Source organism: Scyliorhinus torazame, chromosome 11, assembly GCF_047496885.1.
Source record: "Scyliorhinus torazame isolate Kashiwa2021f chromosome 11, sScyTor2.1, whole genome shotgun sequence".
Taxonomy (NCBI): Eukaryota; Metazoa; Chordata; class Chondrichthyes; order Carcharhiniformes; family Scyliorhinidae; genus Scyliorhinus; species Scyliorhinus torazame.
Genome location: NC_092717.1, coordinates 32,865,843 through 32,888,895, shown reverse-complemented (window position 1 = coordinate 32,888,895; position 23,053 = coordinate 32,865,843). Strand labels below are relative to the sequence as shown.

General features: G+C 43.4%; 1 protein-coding gene across 4 annotated transcripts in view; it reads left to right on the top strand.

Moving 5' to 3' along the window:
- rttn (rotatin) overlaps positions 1 to 23,053 on the top strand; it is a 294,394-nt gene that overhangs the window by 169,119 nt on the left and 102,222 nt on the right. For all 4 annotated transcript variants that reach the window (XM_072467133.1, XM_072467134.1, XM_072467132.1 and 1 more), the window contains 3 exons: positions 20,555 to 20,665; positions 21,802 to 21,960; positions 22,974 to 23,051. In XM_072467133.1, the coding sequence (XP_072323234.1) occupies positions 20,555 to 20,665; positions 21,802 to 21,960; positions 22,974 to 23,051 (348 nt within the window). The remainder of the gene's footprint in view (positions 1 to 20,554; positions 20,666 to 21,801; positions 21,961 to 22,973; positions 23,052 to 23,053) is intronic.

The following is a 23,053-nucleotide window of genomic DNA, read 5'->3' as shown; positions in this document are numbered from 1 at the left end:
GACCCAAATCGCCGACAAAATAAAATCATGTTCAGTTGACTTCTGCACTTTATCAAATATGATCACTTTAATCTTGCGCATTTCAGTATTTGTCAAGTTGCATCATAGTTATATCCTTTCCTCCAGAGCCATCATGGGAAGAACAGGAGGCCTAGCTCAAAAAGAACCATGGCTCCTCAGAGGAACTCAGTCCTGCCGAGGGTGCACTATCACAGAACATGGGTTGCATGCACTGTGCAAATATGAGCATGAGGTCCTATTAGAACACAGAATATATTGTGCAGAAGGAGGCCATTCGGCCCATCGAATCTGCACCGACCCACTTAAGCCCTCACTTCCACCCTATCCCCGTAACCCAATAACCCCTCCTAATCTTTTTTGGGATACTGAGGGCAATTTACCATGACCAATCCACCTAACCTGCACGTCTTTGGACTGTGGGAGGAAACCGGAGCACCCGGAGGAAACCCACACAGACACTGGGAGAATGTGCAGACTCCACACAGACAGCGACCCAGAGGGTAATTTAAACTGGGACCCTGGCGCTGTGAAGCCACAGTGCTATCCACGTGTGTTACCCCTGTGTTACCATGCTGCCCCTATTAGGCAGTTAGATATGATGTCACTTTGTGAATTGCATAGCACCAGTAAGTACAAGCAGAAAGAGGTGGTAGGTTCAGCTGTGCAGAGGTCCACTTGGACAGTGATGCTAAATTCAGGGTCTATCAGTTAAAAGAAGAACCAACTGTGCTAGTTACTGGCAGTCCTTCCAGAAATATGCTCTATAATGTCAGAGGATGGAGGAGACCACCTCAAGCATCTCTGGATTCATGTCACAGAGCCTTTTGAAAACTGAATCCCTGCAGTGCAGTCTGCACCAACCCTCTGAAAGAGTCCCCGACCTAGACCCACTTCCCCCATCCTATCCCCCTAACCCCATCTAACCTACACATCTTTGGACACTAACTATCATGCTTCCAGATGTCTATCTTCACTCTCAGCTCGGCTGCATTGGGACTGTTGCAATTAAACAGGAATAATGCAATAGAACTGGGCAATATAGAAAAGGTTACAGGGAAGAAAGGTGTGGTCAATCATTTCAGATACCATGTAGAAGTTGATGAAATAAGGAGAAATATTCAAGATTGTAATATGGATGGTTAAATTCAACTAAATCTGGAATTCAAAGCTAGTCTTTGTAATTGTAACCATTAAACACTCTAATTCACTGATGTCCTTCCGGTAGGAAATCTACCATCCTTGCCTAGCTTAAATGATTCTAGATCTACTGTTATTGACAGGAGGGTGTTTAATTTAATACATCACTGATTTCTTCTCTCGCCAACTGTCTGAACAAAAGGTGATTTCTTTTTTAAATTCCCCCCTTTATAACGAGTGGCAGAATCCTTCAGTTTTGGAGTGATCCAATCCTCTATTAAGGACCCCATAGCCAATTCAAAATAGGGTCAAATCAGAAGGTTAGTTTATTTTACACACACGCTCAAACCTGGAAAGAGGCGTTGCAAAGTTTGCCCCCCTCACTTTTTTTTCTGCACTCACACCATTGCTCTTTTTAATGGAATACTGTCCCGGCGGAGTCGCCAATAATGTTGCCAAATTAACTAGATATGGCAGTTACTAATGATAATATTGCTTTTCAGAGTCGCCAGGTATCAAACGATACCACCACAAGGCTTTACCGGATATCGATCAAAGGACCACACAACCAGTTAGTCAGTTCAAGTTCAAAGATAGTTTATTTACACACAAGGATTACTTCGACATGCAACATAAAACACTACAAGTTAAACTACACCTAACAATTACAATAACCTATACTTAACTTCAGGGCAACCGGCTCTTTGCAGATGAACAAAGCCTTTGTTCGGATCTTGCGTAGCTGGGTAGAAGAAGTGGCTTCGTTTCTGCTGGCCCCATCCGCTGGTAGCGATCGTTGGTCTTGAACTTGTCTTCTGGTCGTAATGCTACACTTGGTTTTAGGCGTAGGCCGGGGCCAAGAGAAACCAAACACATGGCTGTGTCTCTTTTTATCCCTCTGGGATTTTGCGCTCTTTGGGGCAGTCCTTAGCTTTGGACACAATAATTCGACAGGCTTCAATCACTGCCTTTGATTTTGGCCAATAAAGGGGCGGGTACCTTGATGGCTGGGCATGTCCTGAGAGGTCATTGACCTTGGCTGTTTGGGCTTTCTTAGCAAAGGGAGTGGTGCCGGTTAGTTTGCATCTATCGGTTACAGTCCTTTTGTTCTGGGGAAATGGGCCATTAGAATGCAAACGAGTGGCGGTTTCGATCGCGTCTAGCTATCTAGGTTGCAAATACACACACAAGCTCTGAGTGTGTCTGAGTCCTGGGTTGGCCATAATTCCTATGGTCCTTTGTAGGTGGCCATCTGAGATGGCTACAACACAATAAAGGAAGGATAAGGGGGAGAAACAGGTACAAGACAAAGACCACTGACTAAATAAGAATTATTGTTTCACATGAGTCTAGAGTCCAATGGTGTATTCCTTCAGAACTTAATAGGCTGAAGCTGTTGTGGGGTAATCCACTGTTCTAGGGGTGCTGACTTCCATAATGGGAGAAGCATGTAGAGGTGAATTAGTCTTATAGTAGCCACAGGTACAGAAGTTCAGATGTTCCAGTATAATCAGTGTTAATGCGGGGCAGGCAGTTGAAACCTGGACAGAGCTCTGTTCAGATGGTGTTTTGTTGATGGAAGATGGCAGACTTCCTCCTTTAGCTTCGCAAGTCAATATTACAATTTCTAACAGCTTTGGGGGTGGGTGGAAGTTGCCATTACTCCCATTTCTTCCCCTTGGTTTCGACAAAGAATTAATGTTTCTGGTCTGGATTCTCGATGGATAATGTATCATTCATTAATAAGTTTCCCAGAAGTTTCAGGGCTCTATGTCTTCGCAGGTGGACTGTCTCCATTGGCAAGGGCTTTGCCTCAGAAATGTTTCGGGGCCTTTGTGCATTTCCTTGGAATTTGATTTCTCTCGTCACAGAGGGCATTAGAGTCTCTTTAGAGGTAACGGGTGTTCTAAAAGCTCAACTTATTTTGTGAGATTCATGGTCAGTCATGGCTTCAGTCAGTGTAAAGTCTTTGTCTATTCTATTGTTAAAATATTTTATAAAGTAGCCAGGATGATATATATATATATATATATATATAAAATATTCTTTCATGTCTTCTTGGCATGACACTCACAGAAATACAGTTGACTCTTAATTGCCCTCTGAAATTACTTCACAAGCTACTCAGTTGTTCCAAACTGCTGCAGAAAAATCAAAGGAATAAGGACCTCCCAACATCGACTGAGGCACCAGAAACAGCATGCAGCCTGCCCAGTCAGCCCTGCAAAATCCTCCTTATTGACATCTGAAGATCATAACAAGTGGCGCAACTGAGTCACTCTGGGGTGAGGGACTTTGAGCCCCTCACCAGAATACATTATTTTCCCTTGCTACCCTTAGTCCTGCTTCCAAGTTGTGTTTAACGAGGCAGAGTATTCATCAGCTGAGGGAGGACGGTGGCTGGTAATCAAGATATACTCTTGCCCATGTTTGACCTGATGTTGTGAGACTTCATTAAGTCCGGAGTTAATGTTGAGAATTCCATGAGCAACTCCCTCCCGATTGTATACCACTGTGCCGCTGCCTTTGATGGGTCTGTCCTTCAGGACAGGACATACCATGGATTGTTTAAGTATCAGACTGGGATTGTTGTAAGGTTTGCTTTGGTGAGTATGACTAAGTGCAACCCTGAAAGACTCTGTCACATGCCACTGACCAAGCAAGACGTGTAATGAAGAACATAACTTCCGGACTGGGCCTGCAGCAGGCAGTGAGGGAAACAACAACAAGAGGAAATATCTGCTTGATCTCGCCCTCACCGATCTGCCTGTCGCACATGCACCTGTTCATGATCGTATTGATAAGAGTGACCACCCCACAATCCTTGTGGAGATGAGATCCCATTTTGTTCTGTTGTGTGGAAATGCCCCCATGCCAAATGGGATAGATTCAGAACAGATCTAACAACTCAAAACTGGACATCCATGAGACGTGGGCCATCAGCAGTAGGATAATATTCAACTACCAACTGTAACCTCGTGGCCCGACATCTCTCACACTTCCATTAATATCAAACCCAGCGATCAATCCTGGCTCAATGAGGAAAGCCAGTAGCTGAACCAAAAAATGAAGTGTCAACCTGGTGAAGCCATACACAAAGTTACTTGCTACCAAGCAATGAAACCAACATTCAGTGGGACAGAGGTAAACATTTCAACAACCAGCTGATCACATCTAAGCTCTGCAGTCCTGCCACATCCAGTTGTGAATAGCAGTGGACAAATAAAAAGCTAACTAGCGGATGGGGGAACCCGACAAGTTTGTGCAAAACACGGCTAAAGTATTTGCAACCATCTTTGGCCAGAAGTGCCGAGTGGATGATCCATCTTGGCTCCTCCTGAAGTACCCAGATGTCAGTCTTCAGTCAATTTGATTCACTCCATGTGATATCAAGAAATGGCTGAAGGCACTTGATGCAACAAAGGCTGTTGGCCCTCACATTCCTGCAATAGTACTGAAGACTTGTGCTTCTGTGCCAGCCGTGTCCCAAGCCAAGCTGTTCCAATGCAGCTGCAAGACCTTCATCTACCTTAAATGTGAAAATTTGCCCAGGTATGTCTTATCCACAAAAAGCAGGACAAAACAAATCCGACCATTTATCACCCATCAATATACTCTATCGTCAGTGAAATGATGGAATTTGTTGTAGACAGTACTAGCAAGGGCCGCTCACTCAGCAATAACCTACTCAAAGATGCTAGGTATGGGTTCCATCAGGGCCACTCGACCTTGGTCCAAACATGGACAAAATAATTGAATTTAAGAAATAAGAGTGACTGTCTTTTACATTAATTTGACCATGCGGTATCAAAGAGTCCTCATAAAATTGAAGTCAATGAAAGTCGGGGGGGAAAATACTCCATTGGTTGAAATCAGACCTAGCACAAAGGAAAATGTTACGATTGTTGCAAGCAAATCATCTCATCCCCAGGACATTGCTGCAGGAGTTCTTTGGGGCACTGGCCTGGACACAACCAACTTCAGCTGCTTCATAAACCTTCTCTTCATTATAGGTTTAGAAATGATTAAGTTCACTCAATTGCAATGTTTAGTACCATTTACATCACCTCAGATAATGAAGCAATTCTGGTCTATATGCAGCAATTCATGGATAACATTCAGACTTGGGCTGATAAGTGACAAGTAACATTTGGGCCCACAAAGATGCCAGACAATAACCATCTTCAACAAGAAAGAATCCGTTTTGAGATTCAACTCTGACTATTGCTGAATCCCCTACAACCGACACCCTGGGCTTACGATTGACCAGAAACTTAACTGGACCATGACTATAAGGGCAAATCAGAGGCTGGGAATTGTATGGCAAAGTGTTATGGGCCAGGGTTTTGAGAACCCCAGAGTTTATCATGGAGTTCATCTGACCCACAACTTTTAATAGATTGTGGTATGGGAGCACACGGCCCATTCTACAGGTGTGGTACAGCAGAAATTGAAAAGTAATTTTTAAAGCAAAACAATGTTTATTCTATGAACTCAAGTTAACCTTTTTAAAACATACAGTGAACATCTTAGCAACCATCAATTCAAATACAACCCCCCAAGAATACAACACTAAGTAATCCTTAATAACTTCCCAAACAACATCCAGAAGACAAAAGAAACACCTTTTAACAGAAGCACATTAGGTTTCCATTCACTACTGAGAACATTTATAATTCTGAATTCACCAAGTGATCAAGAGATAGTCTTTTCATGGCAGAGAGATCAACAGTACACCTGCTCGGTCTGGCTTCAGCTCCAACACTGAAAACAAAACTAAAACACACCCTGCAACAAACAGCCTAAAACGAAAGTAAAAAGCTGAGACAGCCGAGCTCCACCCACTCTGATATCACTGCAGTCGTTAACACTCATTTCTTAAAGGTACTCTCACATGACAGTATTGTTACCAGTGGTAGGTGAACCTTTAAAAGCAAGGTTTTGTGATCATGAAGCGCATCACCTCCATACTCCCAGAACGCCTTGATCCACTGCAATTCGCATACCGCTGCAACCGGTCCACATCAGACACCATTTACCTGGCCCTACACTCATCCCTAGAGCATCTCGAAAACAAGGACTCCTACGTTAGACTCCTATTTATTGACTACAGCTCCGCCTTCAACACCATAATCGCAGCCAAGCTCATATCAAAGCTCCAAAACCTAGGACTTGGCTCCCCACTCTGCAACTGGGGAGCCAAGTCCTATTAAAAGTTGTGGGTCAGGTGAACTCCATGATACACTTTGGGATTCTCTAAACCCTGGCCCATAACAATACTAAATCTTTATCTCCACAGGCAAAACTACGAGCTTTGGATTTCTTGTCTGCTACCTGTTTCATCACATGTTGTGCACCTTTTAAATGCTGTCTAGCCAATTCACCTGCTCTATTTAATCGTTTCCTAAAATTTGATACGTAAACCAATAATGTAATTTCCGATTTCTCACTCACCAATTTTTCCTTAATCAATTTAAGTGGTCCTCTTAACTCATAACCAAAAATTAGTTCAAAAGGACTACATTTGGTTGACTCATTAGGTGCATCCCTAATTGCAAACCGTACGAATGGAATTCCTTTATCCCAATCCTCTGGATAGTCTTGACAATAAGCCCTCAACATTGTCTTCACTGTCTAATGCCACCTTTCTAACGCTCCCTGCGATTTTGGATGGTACGCAGTTGATTTAAATTGTTTTATTCCTAAGCTATCCATAACTTCTTCGAATAACCTTGAGGTAAAATTTGATCCTTGATCCGATTGTATTTCTGTGGGTAGTCCATATCTAGTAAAGAATTTAAATAACTCCTCCACAATCTTTTTAGCTGTAATATTACGTACTGGAATGGCCTCTGGAAACCTAGTAGACACATCCATTTTCGTCAAAAGATGTTGATTCCCACTTTTCGTTTTAGGAAGCAGTCCTACGCAATCAATTAGGACCGTTTTAAAAGGTTCCTCAAATGCTTGAATGGGTATTAAGGGTGCTGGATGGATCACTGCTTGAGGTTTCCCTATCACTTGACATATGTGACATGATTGACAAAATTTAACTACATCTTTGTCGTTCAGGCCAATAAAAATGTTTTTGGATTTTAGCTTGAGTTTCCCTTATTACCAAATGACCTCCCACTGGTACCTCATGTGCAACTCGCAGCACCTCCTTTCTGTACCCTACCGGCAATACTACTTGATGAACTTCTGCCCACTTTTCATCCGCCTGCATTTGTAAAGGTCTCCATTTTCTCATCAAGACATCACTTTTACGGTAATAACACTCTGGTATCCACTCAGATTCCTCTTTTGTGTATGCTTTCTGATAGATCCGTTTTATTTCTACATCTTTCTGTTGTAACTCCGCCAATTTTCCTGAACTAAAAATATCCGCCTCATCCTCCACCTGTTCTTGCTCCTTTTCGACCATCTGATCAAAAATCGTTTCTGATAATTGCACTTCAACTTTATCTTCACTCTTTGATTTCTCCTCTTGTCTTTGTAACTTTGCAACTTTGTTACTACACAATCCGGAAAAATCCCAGGATATTCGTCCTTCAACACTTCAGTTGTCTGATTTTCCACTGGCTTATCAACCACAGTAGGCATCACTCCCACCTGCGATCCTGCTATATCATTACCAAAGATAAACTGTATTCCTGGACAAGATAGTTTCTCTTTTATTCCTACTACCACTTCACCACTCTTCACTGGACTTTCCAACCTTACCTTATATAATGGAACACTCCTCCTCTAATCCTGAATTCCACATATTACCACCTTTTCTGGCAATATTCCCAAACTACATAACTCCTCATCTCTTACCATTAAAGATTGACTAGCTCCCGTATTTCTTAAAATTGTGACTTCTTTACCTGCCCCTCCTGATACACATGAGTAAACTTTACCCACACAAATAAATTCTTTAAAGAGATCTGGCATCTTCGTATCACCACCTCTTGTTCAGGCTGTACAATCTTTTGCACCTCCTTCGCTTCACTTGGGCTTTCCTTTACCACTTTAACAAACCCCGCTGTCTTATCCTGTTTTACCACATCAGCCTTCCCAGTGCTTTTCTTCAACCACCAACACTGTGACTTTACATAGCCTAGTTTATAACAGTGAAAACATTTGAAACTTTGCATTTCTTTTCCACCCTCCTGGATTTCCTTTTTAATCTGAGGTACACTCTCGTTATTATCTCCCATCAGATCACCTTTACCGTTGCCGCTTGAGTATTTCTCATGTCCCCAGTTTCTATCCCTCACAGGCTGAAACTGATGTTGGAAACCAAACTTTGATTTATGAACTAATTCATAATCATCTGCCATTTCTGCTGCTAATATCCCAGTTTTAACCCTCTGCTCTTCCACATGAATTCTCACTACATCAGAAATTGAATTTTTAAACTCCTCCAAAAGTATAATTTCTCTGAGAGCTTGATACGTTTGGTTTATTTTCAAAGCCATTATCCACCTATCAAAATTATTCTGTTTGATCCTTTCAAACTCCATGTATGTTTGACCAGGTTCTTTCCTTAAATTTCTAAACCTTTGTCTGTAGGCTTCAGGCACCAGTTCATATGCACCTAAGATGGATTTTTTCACCTCCTCATAAATCCCAGATACCTCCTCCGGTAGTGATGCAAACACTTCACTAGCCCTACCAATCAGCTTTGTTTGAATCAGTAATACCCACATGTCCTATGGCCATTTCATTTGTTTAGCTACTTTCTCAAATGAAATGAAAAAGCTTCTACCTCCTTCTCGTCGAACCTTGGCAATGCTTGGACATATTTAAATAGATCCCCACCAAGCCTTTGACTGTGACGCTCTTTCTCACTATCCTCATCACTATCATCCAACCGTACGTTTCCCTATACGTCTGCCAATTTTAACTGACTGTCATGTTTCATGGCCATTTTCTGAAGTTCAAACTCTCTCTCTTTATCTTTTTCCCTGATCTGTATCTCTCTTTCTCTTTCTTTTTGTTCTGCTAGGGCTATTCTTTCTTTTCTCCCTTGTTCTTTCTCCTTTTCTTTTTCCTCTCTCTCTCTTTTTCCTCTCCATCTCTTTCTCATTCTTTTGCTGCTCTCTCTTTCTTTTTCCTCTCTTTCGTATTGAAGCTGCTTTAATTCTTTCTCATGTTCCATTTGTTTAATTTATAACTGAATTTTTGCCATTTCCAATGAGTCCAACTATCTCAGGCAACTTTAAATGCTTAGTCACCGCCATAATTACCTCATCTTTTCGCATTTTGCCAGATAATGTTAACTGCAATGTTTTTGCCAAATCTAACAGTCTCTGTCCGTAAGGTACTGCATGTGACCGTCTCCACCCCCAAACACTTCAGAGCCTCTGAAAGAGTCAAAATTCACAGCACACACCCCACTTAAACTAGAGTACCACACCTGATAAGCAACCACAAAATGCTCACCCCTCACTGTCTTTAAGTTCACTAAGCCAATTTGTTATGGGCCAGGGTTTTGAGAACCCCAACGTGTATCATGGAGTTCACCTGACCCACAACTTTTAATAGTTTGTGGTATGGGGAGCACACGGCCAACCTACAGGTGTGATACAGCAGAAATCGAAAAGTATTTTTTAAAGCAAAACAATGTTTATTCTATGAACTCAAGTTAACCTTTTTAAAACATAGTGAACATCTTAGCAACCATCAATTCAAATACAACCCCCAAAGAATACAACACTAAGTAATCCTTAATAACTTCCCAAACAACATCCAGAAGACAAAAGAAACACCTTTTAACAGAAGCACATTAGGTTTCCATTCACTACTGAGAACATTTATAATTCTGAATTCACCAAATGATCAAGAGATAGTCTTTTCATGGCAGAGAGAACAGCAGTACACCTGCTTTGTCTGGCTTCAGCTCCAACACTGAAAACAAAACAAAAACACACCCTGCAGCAAACAGCCTAAAACAAAAGTAAAAAGCTGACACAGCCCAGCTCTCCCCACTCTCTGACATCACTGCAGTAGTAAACACCCATTTCTTAAAGGTACTCTCACTACAGATATTTATGTACACACCCATTTCTTAAAGGTACTCTCACATGACACAAGTAACTCACCTCTTCACTCCCTTAAGCCTAATGACCCTCTACAAGGCAAAAATCAGGAGTATGATGCAATACTTTCCATTTGCCTGTATGATGACAGTTACAGTGACATTCGAGAAGCTTGACAACACCTAGGACAAAGCAGCCTGCTTCAGCGGCTTCCCATCCACTACTTTAAACATTCATTCCCTCTACCAACGCATAGCGACAGCAGCACATACTGGAAACAAAATTCACTGACTGCTTGCCAAACCTCCTTTGAGAGCACCTTCCAAACCCACGACCTCTGCCACCTAGAGTCATAAGAGGAGCAAACAGTTGGAATGCCACCACCTACGAGTTCCCCTCCAATACATATAGCATCTGATTTGTAACTGTACCACCTTACTTGAAATCTGTTGTTAGGAGGGTAAATGAAAGTCATTTTCCAAGTAAGGATCATCAACTCCTTGATCATAGTGTGTTATGAGTGTGCATTGCTTGGGTTGCTGAAGCAATTGTTTTGGTATTAACCAGACAAGTTGGAGAAGGTCGGGGTGTGGGGGGTGGGGGGGGGGGGGGGGGGGGGGGGGGGTGGGGTGGGGGTGAGTGTGTGGGAATGGAAAAATAAAAATTTCAAAACCGGAATGCATCTCCAATCCATGGTGGATCTGCACCAATTTTCATTTTCACAGTGACTGGTTTTGGGCCATGTGATTGTCTTTCTGTCGAGCAGTGGGGAGCTTCGTTATCATATTCGAATTAGACTTTCAATGTACAATTGGGAACCAGGTTTAAATTTGACAGATGCCACACTGCCTTCCCAGGGCTCAGGAAGCCTGGCATTAAAAGGAAGGTGGGAGCTGCCAACTGAATATTTTGAGCAACTTTTACTGCACTCCCACTGGCCTCTCTGCCTCCTCTCTGCTGATCTTCCTTCCTGCCATCGTGATCATTGACCTTCCAGGTGTTCTCCTCCCCCCACCACCATTGCAAACTCCTATTCCCTCCCACAATTGCCTTTCTTTTCACTCACCCATCTTGACTGCCAGAAACTGTTCTCGAGGATAGCCCTGCTGTCTCTTGTCACTGACTTTTCCAACTGGCAGCTGGGCAGCATGTCAACTTGGCCTACTGTCCTCGCCATAAATATCAGAGCTAATATTGCTGGTACTGTTTTATGCACTAATAAGGAAGGCAAATTAAATTTTGGCCTTCAGCGCTAAAAGAATAGAGTACATAAGTAGGGATGTGTTGCTGCAAATGTACACGGCATTGGTGAGACCGCACCTGGAGGACTGTGTACAGTTTTGATCCCCTTATTTAGGACCAATTTGTAGTTGAATTAGAGGCAGTTCAGAGGAGGTTCACTAGGTTGATTCCTGAGATGATGAGTTTGGTCTTATGTTGATAGTAAGTGGGGGAGGGCGGGGGTTGTGTGTGTGGCAGCTCTGATAAACAAAAGAATCCGGTTCCAGATGGAGAAGTTGGTGGAAGATCGGCAGGGAGGTATGTGATGGTGATGGGAGTGCTGGAGGCTAAATCGGTGGTTTTGGTGAGTGCTTACTCACCGATTTTGGATGATGTAGGCTTTACGAAGAGGATGGGGGTGGTGATTCCAGGCATGGATTGTAGAGGGAAAAATTGTACAGCTATTTAACTGTAGTGTGCTTCACCCTCACTCTCATGCGCAACCAGACAAAAACTCTCTATTTACAAGCTGTAATGTGGGCTCTCGGCATTCCAATTAGGTCACCGAAAAAAAGGCCCTGATTCAGAAATGGTACAGACTGATTTGATTACAAGAAATTAAAATATGCCAATCATTTGTTACGAGTTATCTAAGTCCAATTGTGACTTTCGATTAAGGTTGCATACGCATAGTATATGAGAATAGTTAATCAATCACATTAAAGGTCCACATGTTTAGCTGGGCTGGTTTAGCACAGGGCTAAATCGCTGGCTTTGAAAGCAGACCAAGGAAGGCCAGCAGCACGGTTCAATTCCCTTACCAGCCTCCCTGAACAGGCACCAGAATGTGGTGACTAGGGGCTTTTCACAGTAACTTCCTTTGAAGCCTACTTGCGACAATAAGCGATTTTCATTTCATTAGACTATCTAATCATTACAAAAGCACTTATATTGTCTTGTAATTAGTGATACCAGTGGTCTGATATCTGGGATGTAGTCATCAAATCGCCTCCCTATTGCTATCAGCAGACTTACTGGGGCCATCACAATGGTACCTTGTTACACATTGTAGGATAGACCTTGAATTGTATTCTGCCTGAAAACTAGCTTCTCGGAGGCACACCGTGTCCTTGTAATATCTGTTATACTTGGCAATTCCATAGTCTGAAGTGAAGAATTCAACTTCTCTGGTAAAATGGTGGAACTGTCGGTTTTACAATGTTTGCAGTATACTATCTAGTATCTAAGGATGCCCAAATTTTCCTCTTCATAGACACATACCAGTTGATTCTGTGGGGGACGTGAATACAGTCTTGAACCCAAAAGGGGACTGCTCCAGGCCAAAGTCGCTTACCCCTTCGGGAGGGGGGGGGAGAAACAGAAAGAGGTATTGGCGGCAGATTCTTACATCTTGGGGGCGGGGGGAGGAATTTTCCACCTCCTCACTGGTGCAAAAGGCCTATAATGGAGAGGGCTCTGTTGCCGGGGGTAAGATAATTGTAGTATTCTGCGATTGTAATTTCCGACCATGCTCCGCATCTTGTGGTTGTGGTTTTGGAGAAGGGACCGGCTTGATGGCTGGGGTGGAGTTTGGATGTGGGGCTGTTGGCAGATGGGGTTTTGTATAAAGGTGGACAAGGTGTTGGATGATTATTTAGAGTTCAATAGGAATGGGGAAGCTCAGTGCTGTGAGAGGGGAGAAAATTGTCTATAAGGCACAGGTGGATAGGGAAATGAGGGAGGAACGCCAGCGGTTGGTGGATGAGATATTAGAGGTAGATGGGGAATATTTGGAGGACCTTACCCCAGAGCGTTTGCCGAACAGGAAGCTGGTGCAGGCGCATGTTTGACTTGGTGTCCATGGATAATGTGGCGGGGCAGTTGAGACGGGCGAGGGGAGCAGTCTTAAGTGTGGGGAGAAGACCAGCAGGCTGCTGGCGTGACAGTTGAGGTGGCAAGCAGCATTCCGAGAAATCATTCAGATACAGGAGATTGGGGGGGGGGGTTTCGGACCCGGATATGGTGAATAGAATGTTTGAGGTGTTTTACAAAAGGTTGTACACCTCAATGCCTCAGGAGGGCGATTCAGACACGGTTGGTGTTTTATAGGGGTTGAAGTATCCAAAGGTAGAGGAGGAGGACCGGGAGGGATTAGAAGAGCCGCTGCGGGCAGAGGAAGTCAGTAAGGCAATTGGAAATGTGCAGACAGGGAAGGCATCGGAGCCGGATGGGTTCCCAGTGGAGTTTTATAAAATGTTCGCGGGCTGGTTGGTCCCGCTGCTGGTGGAAGTGTTTGAGGATGCGGTGGCTCGGGGAATGCTGAGTCCCAGGCCCCCATTTCACTCTTTTTGAAGAAGGATAGGGACGGCAGAATGTGGGCCAATCTCGTTGTTGAAAGGAGACACAAAGACTTTAGCGAAGGTGTTGGTGCTCAGGTTGGAGGGGTGTCTCCAGCAGGTCACTGGGGAGGATCAGATGGGAATTGTGAAAGGTAGGCGATTGTCTTCCAATATGCGACGCCTGTTGAATGTGGTGCTGTCTCAGGCAGAGGGGGTGAGCATGAAGTGATTGTGGCATTGGATGCAGAGAAAGCCTTTGATAGGGTGGAATGGAGGTATCTTTCACGGTGCTGGAGCGATTCGGGATAGGGCTGAAGTTTGGCGTGGGATAAGTTGTACCAGGAGCCAAAGGCTTGTTTCCGGACATATAATGTAAGCTTGGGCTACTTCCGACTGCATAGGGGAACGAGGCAGGGGTGATCTATGTCTCCTCTCCTATTTACGTTGGTAATTGAGCCTTTGGCCATCGCCTTAAGGACCTTGGGTAAGTAGAGGGGGATAATGGGGGTGGGGGGGGGAGCATAGGGTGTCTCTGTATGCTGATGACCCGTTGCTGCACGTCACAGGTCCGGTCCTGACTGTGGGGGACATGGGCGGCACAGTGGTTAGCATTGTTGCCTCACAGCTCCAGGGACCCAAGTTCAATTCCAATTTTGGGTGACTGTCTGTGTGGAGTTTGCACTTTCTCCCCGTGTCTGCGTGGGTGTCCTCCAGGTGCTCCAGTTTCCTCCCACAGTCCAAAGGTGTGCAGGTTAGGTGGATTGGCCATGCTAAATTGCTCCTTAGTATCCATAAAGTTAGGTGGGGTACCGGGGATAGGGTGGAAGCGATGGCTTTAGTAAGGTGCTCTTTCCAAGGGCCGGTGCAGAGTCGATGGGCCAAATCGGCGCCTCGTGTACTGTAGGGATTCTATGATAATGAGGATACTTAAAGCGGTTCGAAGTGTTTTCTGGGTATAAACTGAATTGGGACAAAAGTGAATGCTTTCCGGTTATCCCATTGGGGAGGGGAACTAATTTGGGGGTGTTGCCATTCAGGCTGACAAACTTGCATTTCAGGTACTTAGGGGTACAGGTAGCAAGGGATTGGGCGCAGCTTCAGAAGCTAAATTTTATAAGCTTGGTCAGCAGGGTGAATGCAGACATCCAGAGATGGGATAGTTCCCCACTGTCTTTAGCTGGGCGAGTGCAATCGGTGAAGATTAAATCTTGTCATGGTTCTTGTTCCTGTTTCAATGCCTGCCGGTGTTTCTACCAAAGGTGTTCTTTGTAGGGGTTGAAAGCATGATTTTGTCGTTTCTATGGGCAGGAATGTGGCGAGGATCCGGAGTGGTCCTACTGAGGGACCGCAGTCGGGGTTTGGGGCTGCCAAACCTGTTTTACTACTATTGGACGGTGAATGCGGAGAAGGTGTTGGGTTGGTGGGGGCATCAGGAATCAGTTTGGGTAAAGATGGAGGGCAGGGCGTGTGAGGGGATGGGATTGGGGGCACTGGTGACGGCCCACTCCCGCTCTCCCCGAGGAGGTTTTCGGGGAACCCTGTGGTGGTGGCTGCGTTAAAAATATAGAAGCAAATGACCAGCACGATGATGCAGTGGTTAGCACTGCTGCCTCACGGCGCTATGGGGCCGTGGTCGAACATGGGTTCGCTGTCCATGTGGAGTTTGCACATTGTCCCCGTGTCTGCGTGGGTTTCACCCTCACAACCCAAAGATGTGCACAGTAGGTGGATTGGCCACACTAAATTGCCCTTTAATTGAAAACAAAAAATGAATTGGGTACTTTAAATTTATTTTTAATAATATAGAAGCAATTACAGCAGTACTTAAAAGCAGGGAGAGTGTCGAGGACGATCCTCATCAGGGTCAACCATATTTTTGAGCCAACTAGGATGGATGCTAGGTTTAGGGGATGGAAGGATAAGGGGAAGGCAGTAATGGGGGATTTATTCCTGGACGGGTGGTTTGAGAGTTTGGGGGAGTTAGTGGAGAAGTACGGGCTCGCGCAGTCAGAGGTGTTCAGGTACTTGCAAGGCTGCAATTTTGAGAGGAAGGTTCATTCGCGTTTTTCCGGTTGCGCCGCCCGGTGGAAAGGCTATTACTGTTGGTGGAAAGGCTACTGTCGCTGGCCGGGTTGGAGGAGGGTAAACTTCAGGGAGGCTGCTGGCGGAGGACGGGGCCTCACTGGAGGGGATTAAGGTGAAATGGGAGGAGCAGCTAGGGGTGGAGTAAAGGAAGGGATTTGGTGTGAGGCCTTGTGGAGGGTGAATGCCATATCGTCCTGTGCGAGGCTCGGGTTCAGACAACTGAAGGTTATGCATCAGGCACATTTAACGAGGGCAAGGATGAGTCGGGTATTTGAGGGGATAGGAGACAAGTGCAAATGGTATGGGAGGGCCCAGCGAATCACGCACATATGTTCTGGGCGTGTCCTAAGCTAGCGAACTTTTGGGATTCTTTCTTCAGCGATGTTGGCGATCTTAGGCAGGGAGCTGGAGCCGGCCCCCTATAAGACATATTTGGGGTGTCAGAGTTGCCGGAGCTGCAGACTGGAGGAGGGAAAGATGTTTTAGCCTTCGCCTCACTGCTCACAGGTGGGTTCTCTGGAGTAGAGGTCAGCTTCTTCACCCAGTGCTTCGGTGTGGCTGGGGGACTGTATTTGGAGAAAGTTAAATACACGCTGAAGGGGTCGATTGGGAGGTTCTATATAAGATGGCAATCGTTTGTTATGTATTTTAAAGAGCTGGTCACTATCAGCTGTTGAAGGGTTTTGTGGGCTTGTTTTTGTGTTATGTTTCTCTACTTGTATATAAATTTTAAAATGTTCAATAAAAATATTTCCCCCAAAAAAATTGCCTTAGTGTCCAGGGATGTGCAGTTTAGGTTACGGGAATAGGGAGGGTAGGGCATCCTAGGGTGTACTTGGGTGTGAGTACTCTTTCAGAGGACCGGTGCAGACTCGATAGGCTGAATGGCCTCCTGCACTGTAGGATTTCTATGATTCTATAAAAATTATTGTGCTTGACTCAGATAAATATGAATTCTCCATGCATCCACATTAGAGTGCTTAGAAAATTGGTTTGTCCTCTGATCGTTTGGAGCATTTTTCGAAATTGCAGCAACTTTATTCCCAAAAGAGGCATCATTGTTAATTGTCCATCAAGATGTACAGAAAAATATATGGGTCTTTAAAGATTACAATTTATGAACCTATATTCATGAAGACTAGTGGATTTTATTTGCATTTCCGTACCTGCTACATGGTGATATGGTGCAGTTGCAAGATGACAGTGAACATTAGCACTGATTATGGGATTAGCATTTATATGAGGTTTTAGGATAGCAGACCAGACCCCAATTTCTGATAGGATATCAGATGAGAAACCCCAAACAATTTGCAATTGGTAAAATTGTGATGAAAGGATACTTTGCCCAGGAGTGATGATTCTGACCAAAGGGTAACTTTTATGTTAAAACAACACTTGAACTCAGTACCTACAGCTGCCCTATATAGAATCATATAATTTACAGTGCAGAAGGAGGCCATTCAGCCCATCGAGTCTGCACCGGCCCTTGGAAAGAGCACCCCACTTAAGTCCACGCCTCCACCCTAGTCCCGCAACCCCACCTAATCTTTTTAGACACTAAGGGCAACTTATCATGGCCAATCCACCTAACCTGCACATCTCTGGACTGGGAGGAAACCCACGCACACATGGGGAGATCATGCAGACTCCGCACAGCAGAAACCCAAGCCAGGAATCGAACCTGTGACCCTGGAGCTGTGAAGCAACTGTGCTAACCATTGTGCTACCCTGCTGCCCAATACAGTTGAAAATTGGGCTGCTCAAGCAACCCAATGCAGTTCAAAATCCATGCATAAATAAAGTTCGCAATTAGGGTTACTTGCTGTTCCCTGTGCAGACCTTTGGAGAGAGACCTGAAAATCTTTCTGTCTTGTCAGACTCTAATCCTATGGCAAAACTGCCAAAAACTACAGACAGACTATCTCCTCCCATTAATTAAATCATCTGTCACCCACCAAGATGTCCCATGACCTGCTAAGATAGGACTAAACACCAATCCTCATTAATTATCTACACTCCAGGGAACTTCCTTTCTATAAATGATATTCCATTAGCCATCTCTCTGTAAACAAGTAAATGGTTAAAATCAATGATTATCTCACCTTTATGACTGCTTAATTACAGCTTTAGCAGGCATGTTGCCTGCATGTATTTGAACCCAGGGTTTTTAATAACATTGCTACTACAAAATCTAATATATAACAATTTCCTACATTCATCATAGAAGAAAGCTTGCAATGTAAATGTTTGATCCTTCTGTCGAAAAAGTTTGAAACTTTCAATGGGGAAATTCTGACGATGTTGGGAGCTTTTTAGTTAGTGCCTTTGTTATTTCTGGACAATCTTGAGTCCAGCAACCTTTTAAGACCAAATTCTATAGACATTTTTGTTGCATTTGTTTAGCTTCTGCAAAGATGTTGAATCGTTTTCATAGGTATAATTTACTAATTTATCTGAGAAATCCATTTCCATTGAGGTTTGAGTTGGGCATGTCATTTCCATTCTTCATTGCCAGCAATAACTAAGTTCAGAATGTCGATGAGAATAATTTTTTATTCCATAAGTGGTAAATTATCATTATCCCCCTTCAAATTAATTTTAGATAGTGTGTCATCTAGCAATTTATGTAATGGGGCTTATACTAATTTACCACATAGTTGATAAATGCACCGCACATTCAATACCATAGCTGAGATTTTCCGATCCTGCCTATAGCGGGCGCTGTCACGCATGCGATGGAAATTATGATGTACCAGCCAAAGATCTGTTAACTACGGCAGGATTGGAAAATTCTTGCCCATAATTTGGGATCAGCTATCATTGCCAGCTGTGGCCCAGTGGATAGCAATCTTGCCTTGGAATCAAATATTTCTGAGTTCAAGTCCCACCGAGGAAGAGCTATACCATCAGCGATTACATCTTTCAGGTGAGTCCTATTAGGTAGACTTAACAGATGGCACTATTGTGAAATGGGGAATGTTCCACTTGTCCTGACACATTTATCCATCAACACTGCTTTTCTTTTAAGATAAGACTATCTGGTACCTCAGTGCTGTTTGAGGGACTTTGCTGTATGCTAATTGACTGCTGTGTCTGATATTGCAGTTGTGACTACACTTGAAAAGGTGCATAATAGGTTGTGAAAGGTGCTATTTAAATGCAAGTATTTGTGCACATCAATTCACTCAGTGGTTAACACTATTATTCATCTGTGTGATGTTTCAGGAATTTTTTACCCATAAAACATTTGAGAGTTTATATGACGCTAATTCTTTTGAATAAAGTTCAATACCAGGCTTAAAGCCACATAAAAGATTGAGGTTGGGCGGCATGGTGGCGCAGTTGTTAGCATTGTTGCCTACAACACCGAGGTCCCAGGTTCAACCCCGGCCTCGGGTGACTCTGTGTGGAGTTTGCACATTCTCCCTGTGACTGCGTGGGTTTCGTTCCCACGACCCAAAGATGTGCATGATAGGTGAATTGGCCAGGCTAAATTGCCCCTTAATTGGAAAAAAATATATATAATTGTATAATATATATAACTAGGTACTCTAAATTTTTTATTTTTTTAAAGACTGAGGTTGCTAATTAAATCTGGGTGAACTGGCTAAAGTGTTTTTATGCATAGTACATAATCTTGAGACAGTGGAGATTCGAAAGACATTTGAGTAACTATTAAATGTTGTATAACCTCATTCAGTTGAGCCCAGTGGCTATAGCTGCCAGAGAAGCTCTCACCTAGCATGGTGCTAGCCAGTTTGATTGTTACCACAATTGACACACGCAGAGCTGGGAGAGAGCCAATGGTGTCAATTTTTGTCTTCTGTTCAGCTGTGAAAAGACAGTATGCAGTAATCCGGAATGACAGCTCGACGTAAAGGTTAATAACTCACTTTTAAGGTTAGGGCTGACTCATTGCAGATTTACCAGTCAGTAACTGAGAGTTGCTTGTTAACGAACATGCTTTTTAAAATTCCCTGCCTTAAGAGGAACATTATGGAAACATATTTAAAATCATGACAAATGTTATTCTGCTTGACCATAACTACATATAAAATAAATGAGCTTATTGGTTTACATAGAACGTACGGTGCGGAAGGAGGCCATTCAGCCAATCGAGTCTGCACTGACCCACTTAAGCCCTCACTTCCACCCTATCCCAATAACCCCTCCTAACCTTTTTGGTCACTAAGGGCAATTTATCACGGCCAATCCACCTAACCTGCACATCTTTGGACTGTGGGAGGAAACCGGAGCACCCGGAGGAAACCCACGCAGACACGGGGAGAAATTGCAGACTCCGCACAGACAGTGACCCAGCGGGGAATCGAACCTGGGACCCTGGCGCTGTGAAGCCACAGTGCTATCCACTTGTGCTACCGTGCTACGATTAACTTTGACTCTTCAAATTCCGATCTCCAAGTATTCTGGGAGATGGTCCGAATCCATGTAATGGTGTATCCAGTCATGTACATCCAGTGCATAAAACAAGAAGATACCTTGGCATTAGGGGCAAACTACTGATTGTAGTGGCTGCAGCTCCTGTCGAGTCTGCGAGAATATCCAGTCTGGATCCAAAATCTATAACTGTCTACTAATTAATTTTGTTGGTAAAGCGGCACTGGTTGTCAGTCACTGTTTTAGGTTACAGAAACCTTGAGTGTGTTTGACTTGAATTAAGTTACCCTAGTATTTAGCATTCATTTTCGTTTGTTTTTATCATAGGATTGGATATCCCTATGGTCTTTGACATATGAGCATAATAATGAGGATCAAACGCCATCACGACTGGGCCTGGCCTGGCTTATTCCTCTCTGGGTTGATCGGGACCCGGAGGTATGTAGGTTTTGTTGTTTATTTTTTTAATTTGTGATAATTTTGGTGTAATGCTGTGTCAGTGCTCGTGTTCTGCTTGCTGCTTCTCTTTTTTTGTTTGCTCGTCCAGTATACTTTCACAGGCTGTGCGCAACCGTAATCTTTTCAGCAGCTCCAACTGGGAGTCATACACAGGTTGAATTGACACAGTACATCATTGTACAGTGTGTGTTTGGTCCTGCACATTCTTTGCAACACTTTGGATTTGCATATTAATTCACACTCTTTAAAGCAAGTTAAACCACTATTATTTTAAGTGCAGAATAATGCTGAAGTCACATGACTTATTGTTATTCTTACAGATGAAACTGTACCCTCAGCACACCAGAGTATGTTTCACCTGGGCAAAGCACCATGTAAATAAATAAAACAAATAACCTTTATTGTCACAAGTAGATTTGCATTAACACTACAATGACGTAACAGTGAAAAGTCCCTCGTCGCCACATTCCGGCACCTGTTTGGGTACACAGAGGGAGAATTCAGAATTCTCAGCTGGTACGGGAATTGAACCCGTGCTGCTGGCCTTGTTCTGCATCACGAACCAGCTGTCTAGCCCACTGAGCTAAACCAGCCATATCTGATAAATTGATTATGATGTTCACAGTTTTAATTAATAGAAGCATGACCTGAATCAAATTTGTAAGAAAATGTGTTTTGATTCAGAGATACAACTTTGTTTGTGTTTTTCCCTTTGGAATGATCTATCACTATATAAATTGGTAAATCTATTCGCTAATATTGTTTCCTGATGAGCTTTCTGTTTTAGCTTCGTATTATTAATTAACCAATCCTTTTAACTGTATAAAGCAGCTTGTACCAGGGTGTTTATTTGCTGTAACCTGTTTTAATATATGTTTGTAATAGAATACATTTTTAAAAAATAAATAAAGCAGCTTGTATTCCTTTACACATTCTTAATTTTATTGCAAAACCGGCACAGATCAAGTTTATTTTCTGCTCATGTGATTCAGAAAATATGATTCTGCGCTTCAATATTAAATATGTACATTACACCAGTGATTTAGACCAAAATTCATGTTCTAATTTTGTTCAGTGTTAAAAATACTTACTGGCTTTTGTTCAAACTGTTTTAGGTCCGTTTTGGTAGTTTGGGTATTGGATCAGCACTAACTCTGGTTGAAAATGGCTGCATTGCATTGGCAGCCAGCTGTCAAAATATTTCTGGAGGACTGTGGGGTACAGTTCTAAACATTCTTCTGGACCAGTCTGAGTGCAGTATGGTTCGTAAGGAGGTGAGTAATGCTTCTAAATTTTGCAGTTGATACCTATACTATGGCTTCCTCCCAACATTTTAGTTGGTGATCAAAGCAGCAAGGCAGTTTGCGGAAGTAACCTCCATGCTAAATTGCCCCTTAGTGTCCAACGGTTAAACGGGGATATGGCGGGCGATTGGGCCTAGGTGGGGTGCTCTTTCGAGGGTTGCTGCACACTCGATGGGCCGAATGGCCTCCTGTACTGTAGGGATTCTATGATACTCAGCAATATCTTTACTAGGTAAACACCAGAGCTAGCAATTCCTCTAGTTCAGATATAGAGCACTATAGAAACCACATAGAATGGCCACCATGTTTTACAAATTATGTTTGGGACTAGCTGTCAGAAATTATGCCTTTTGCTGATTTATACTGATGGCTGTGGTCTCTGCTCACAAAGGCTCTACATTCTCCTCATAAAGGATATTGAATGAAGATGATGCATCAGTTATGCCATAAGACCGTCATCATTTTATGATGGAAGGTATCCTTACCCATTACTCTGACTCAACTATTCGCCCATGCCTATTTTAATGTCGAACAAAACTAAATATTATCTTAACACATGCACAAAAGCTTTGTCTTGCACAGATTTCACATTTCAAGTGACATCAAAATGTCATATTAAAGGAATGCAATCCTTTTAGATTTCCCAGAACTTAATCCAAGAATGTGTCACCTGGTTCATTTCAAGTGGGTATTGTTGGGGTTTACTTTCACTCAAAGAATGAAGGAGATCTTTTTACTCTTATTACGGGCAAGATTTTCTGGTTGTGGTGCATTCAACGGGGAACCTCGTTGACCACGGCGGGATCAGAAGATCGTGCCACCGGCCAATGACGGGCCGCCTCATGTTGCCGCAAAACATGCGGCGGGTTGCTCGGTAAATCCTGCCCTACATCTTTACAAAATCACTGTGGTTCCATATGATGCCGCTGTACTGCTTAACACCCACTGGTTTAGAAAGATTGTAATGGTGTAGTTTCTTTCAGGCAGCATCCATACTGCAGAATCTACTGATGATTCGTATGCCAGCCACAATGGAGGAAGCCAAGGATTTTGTCTGGCAGGT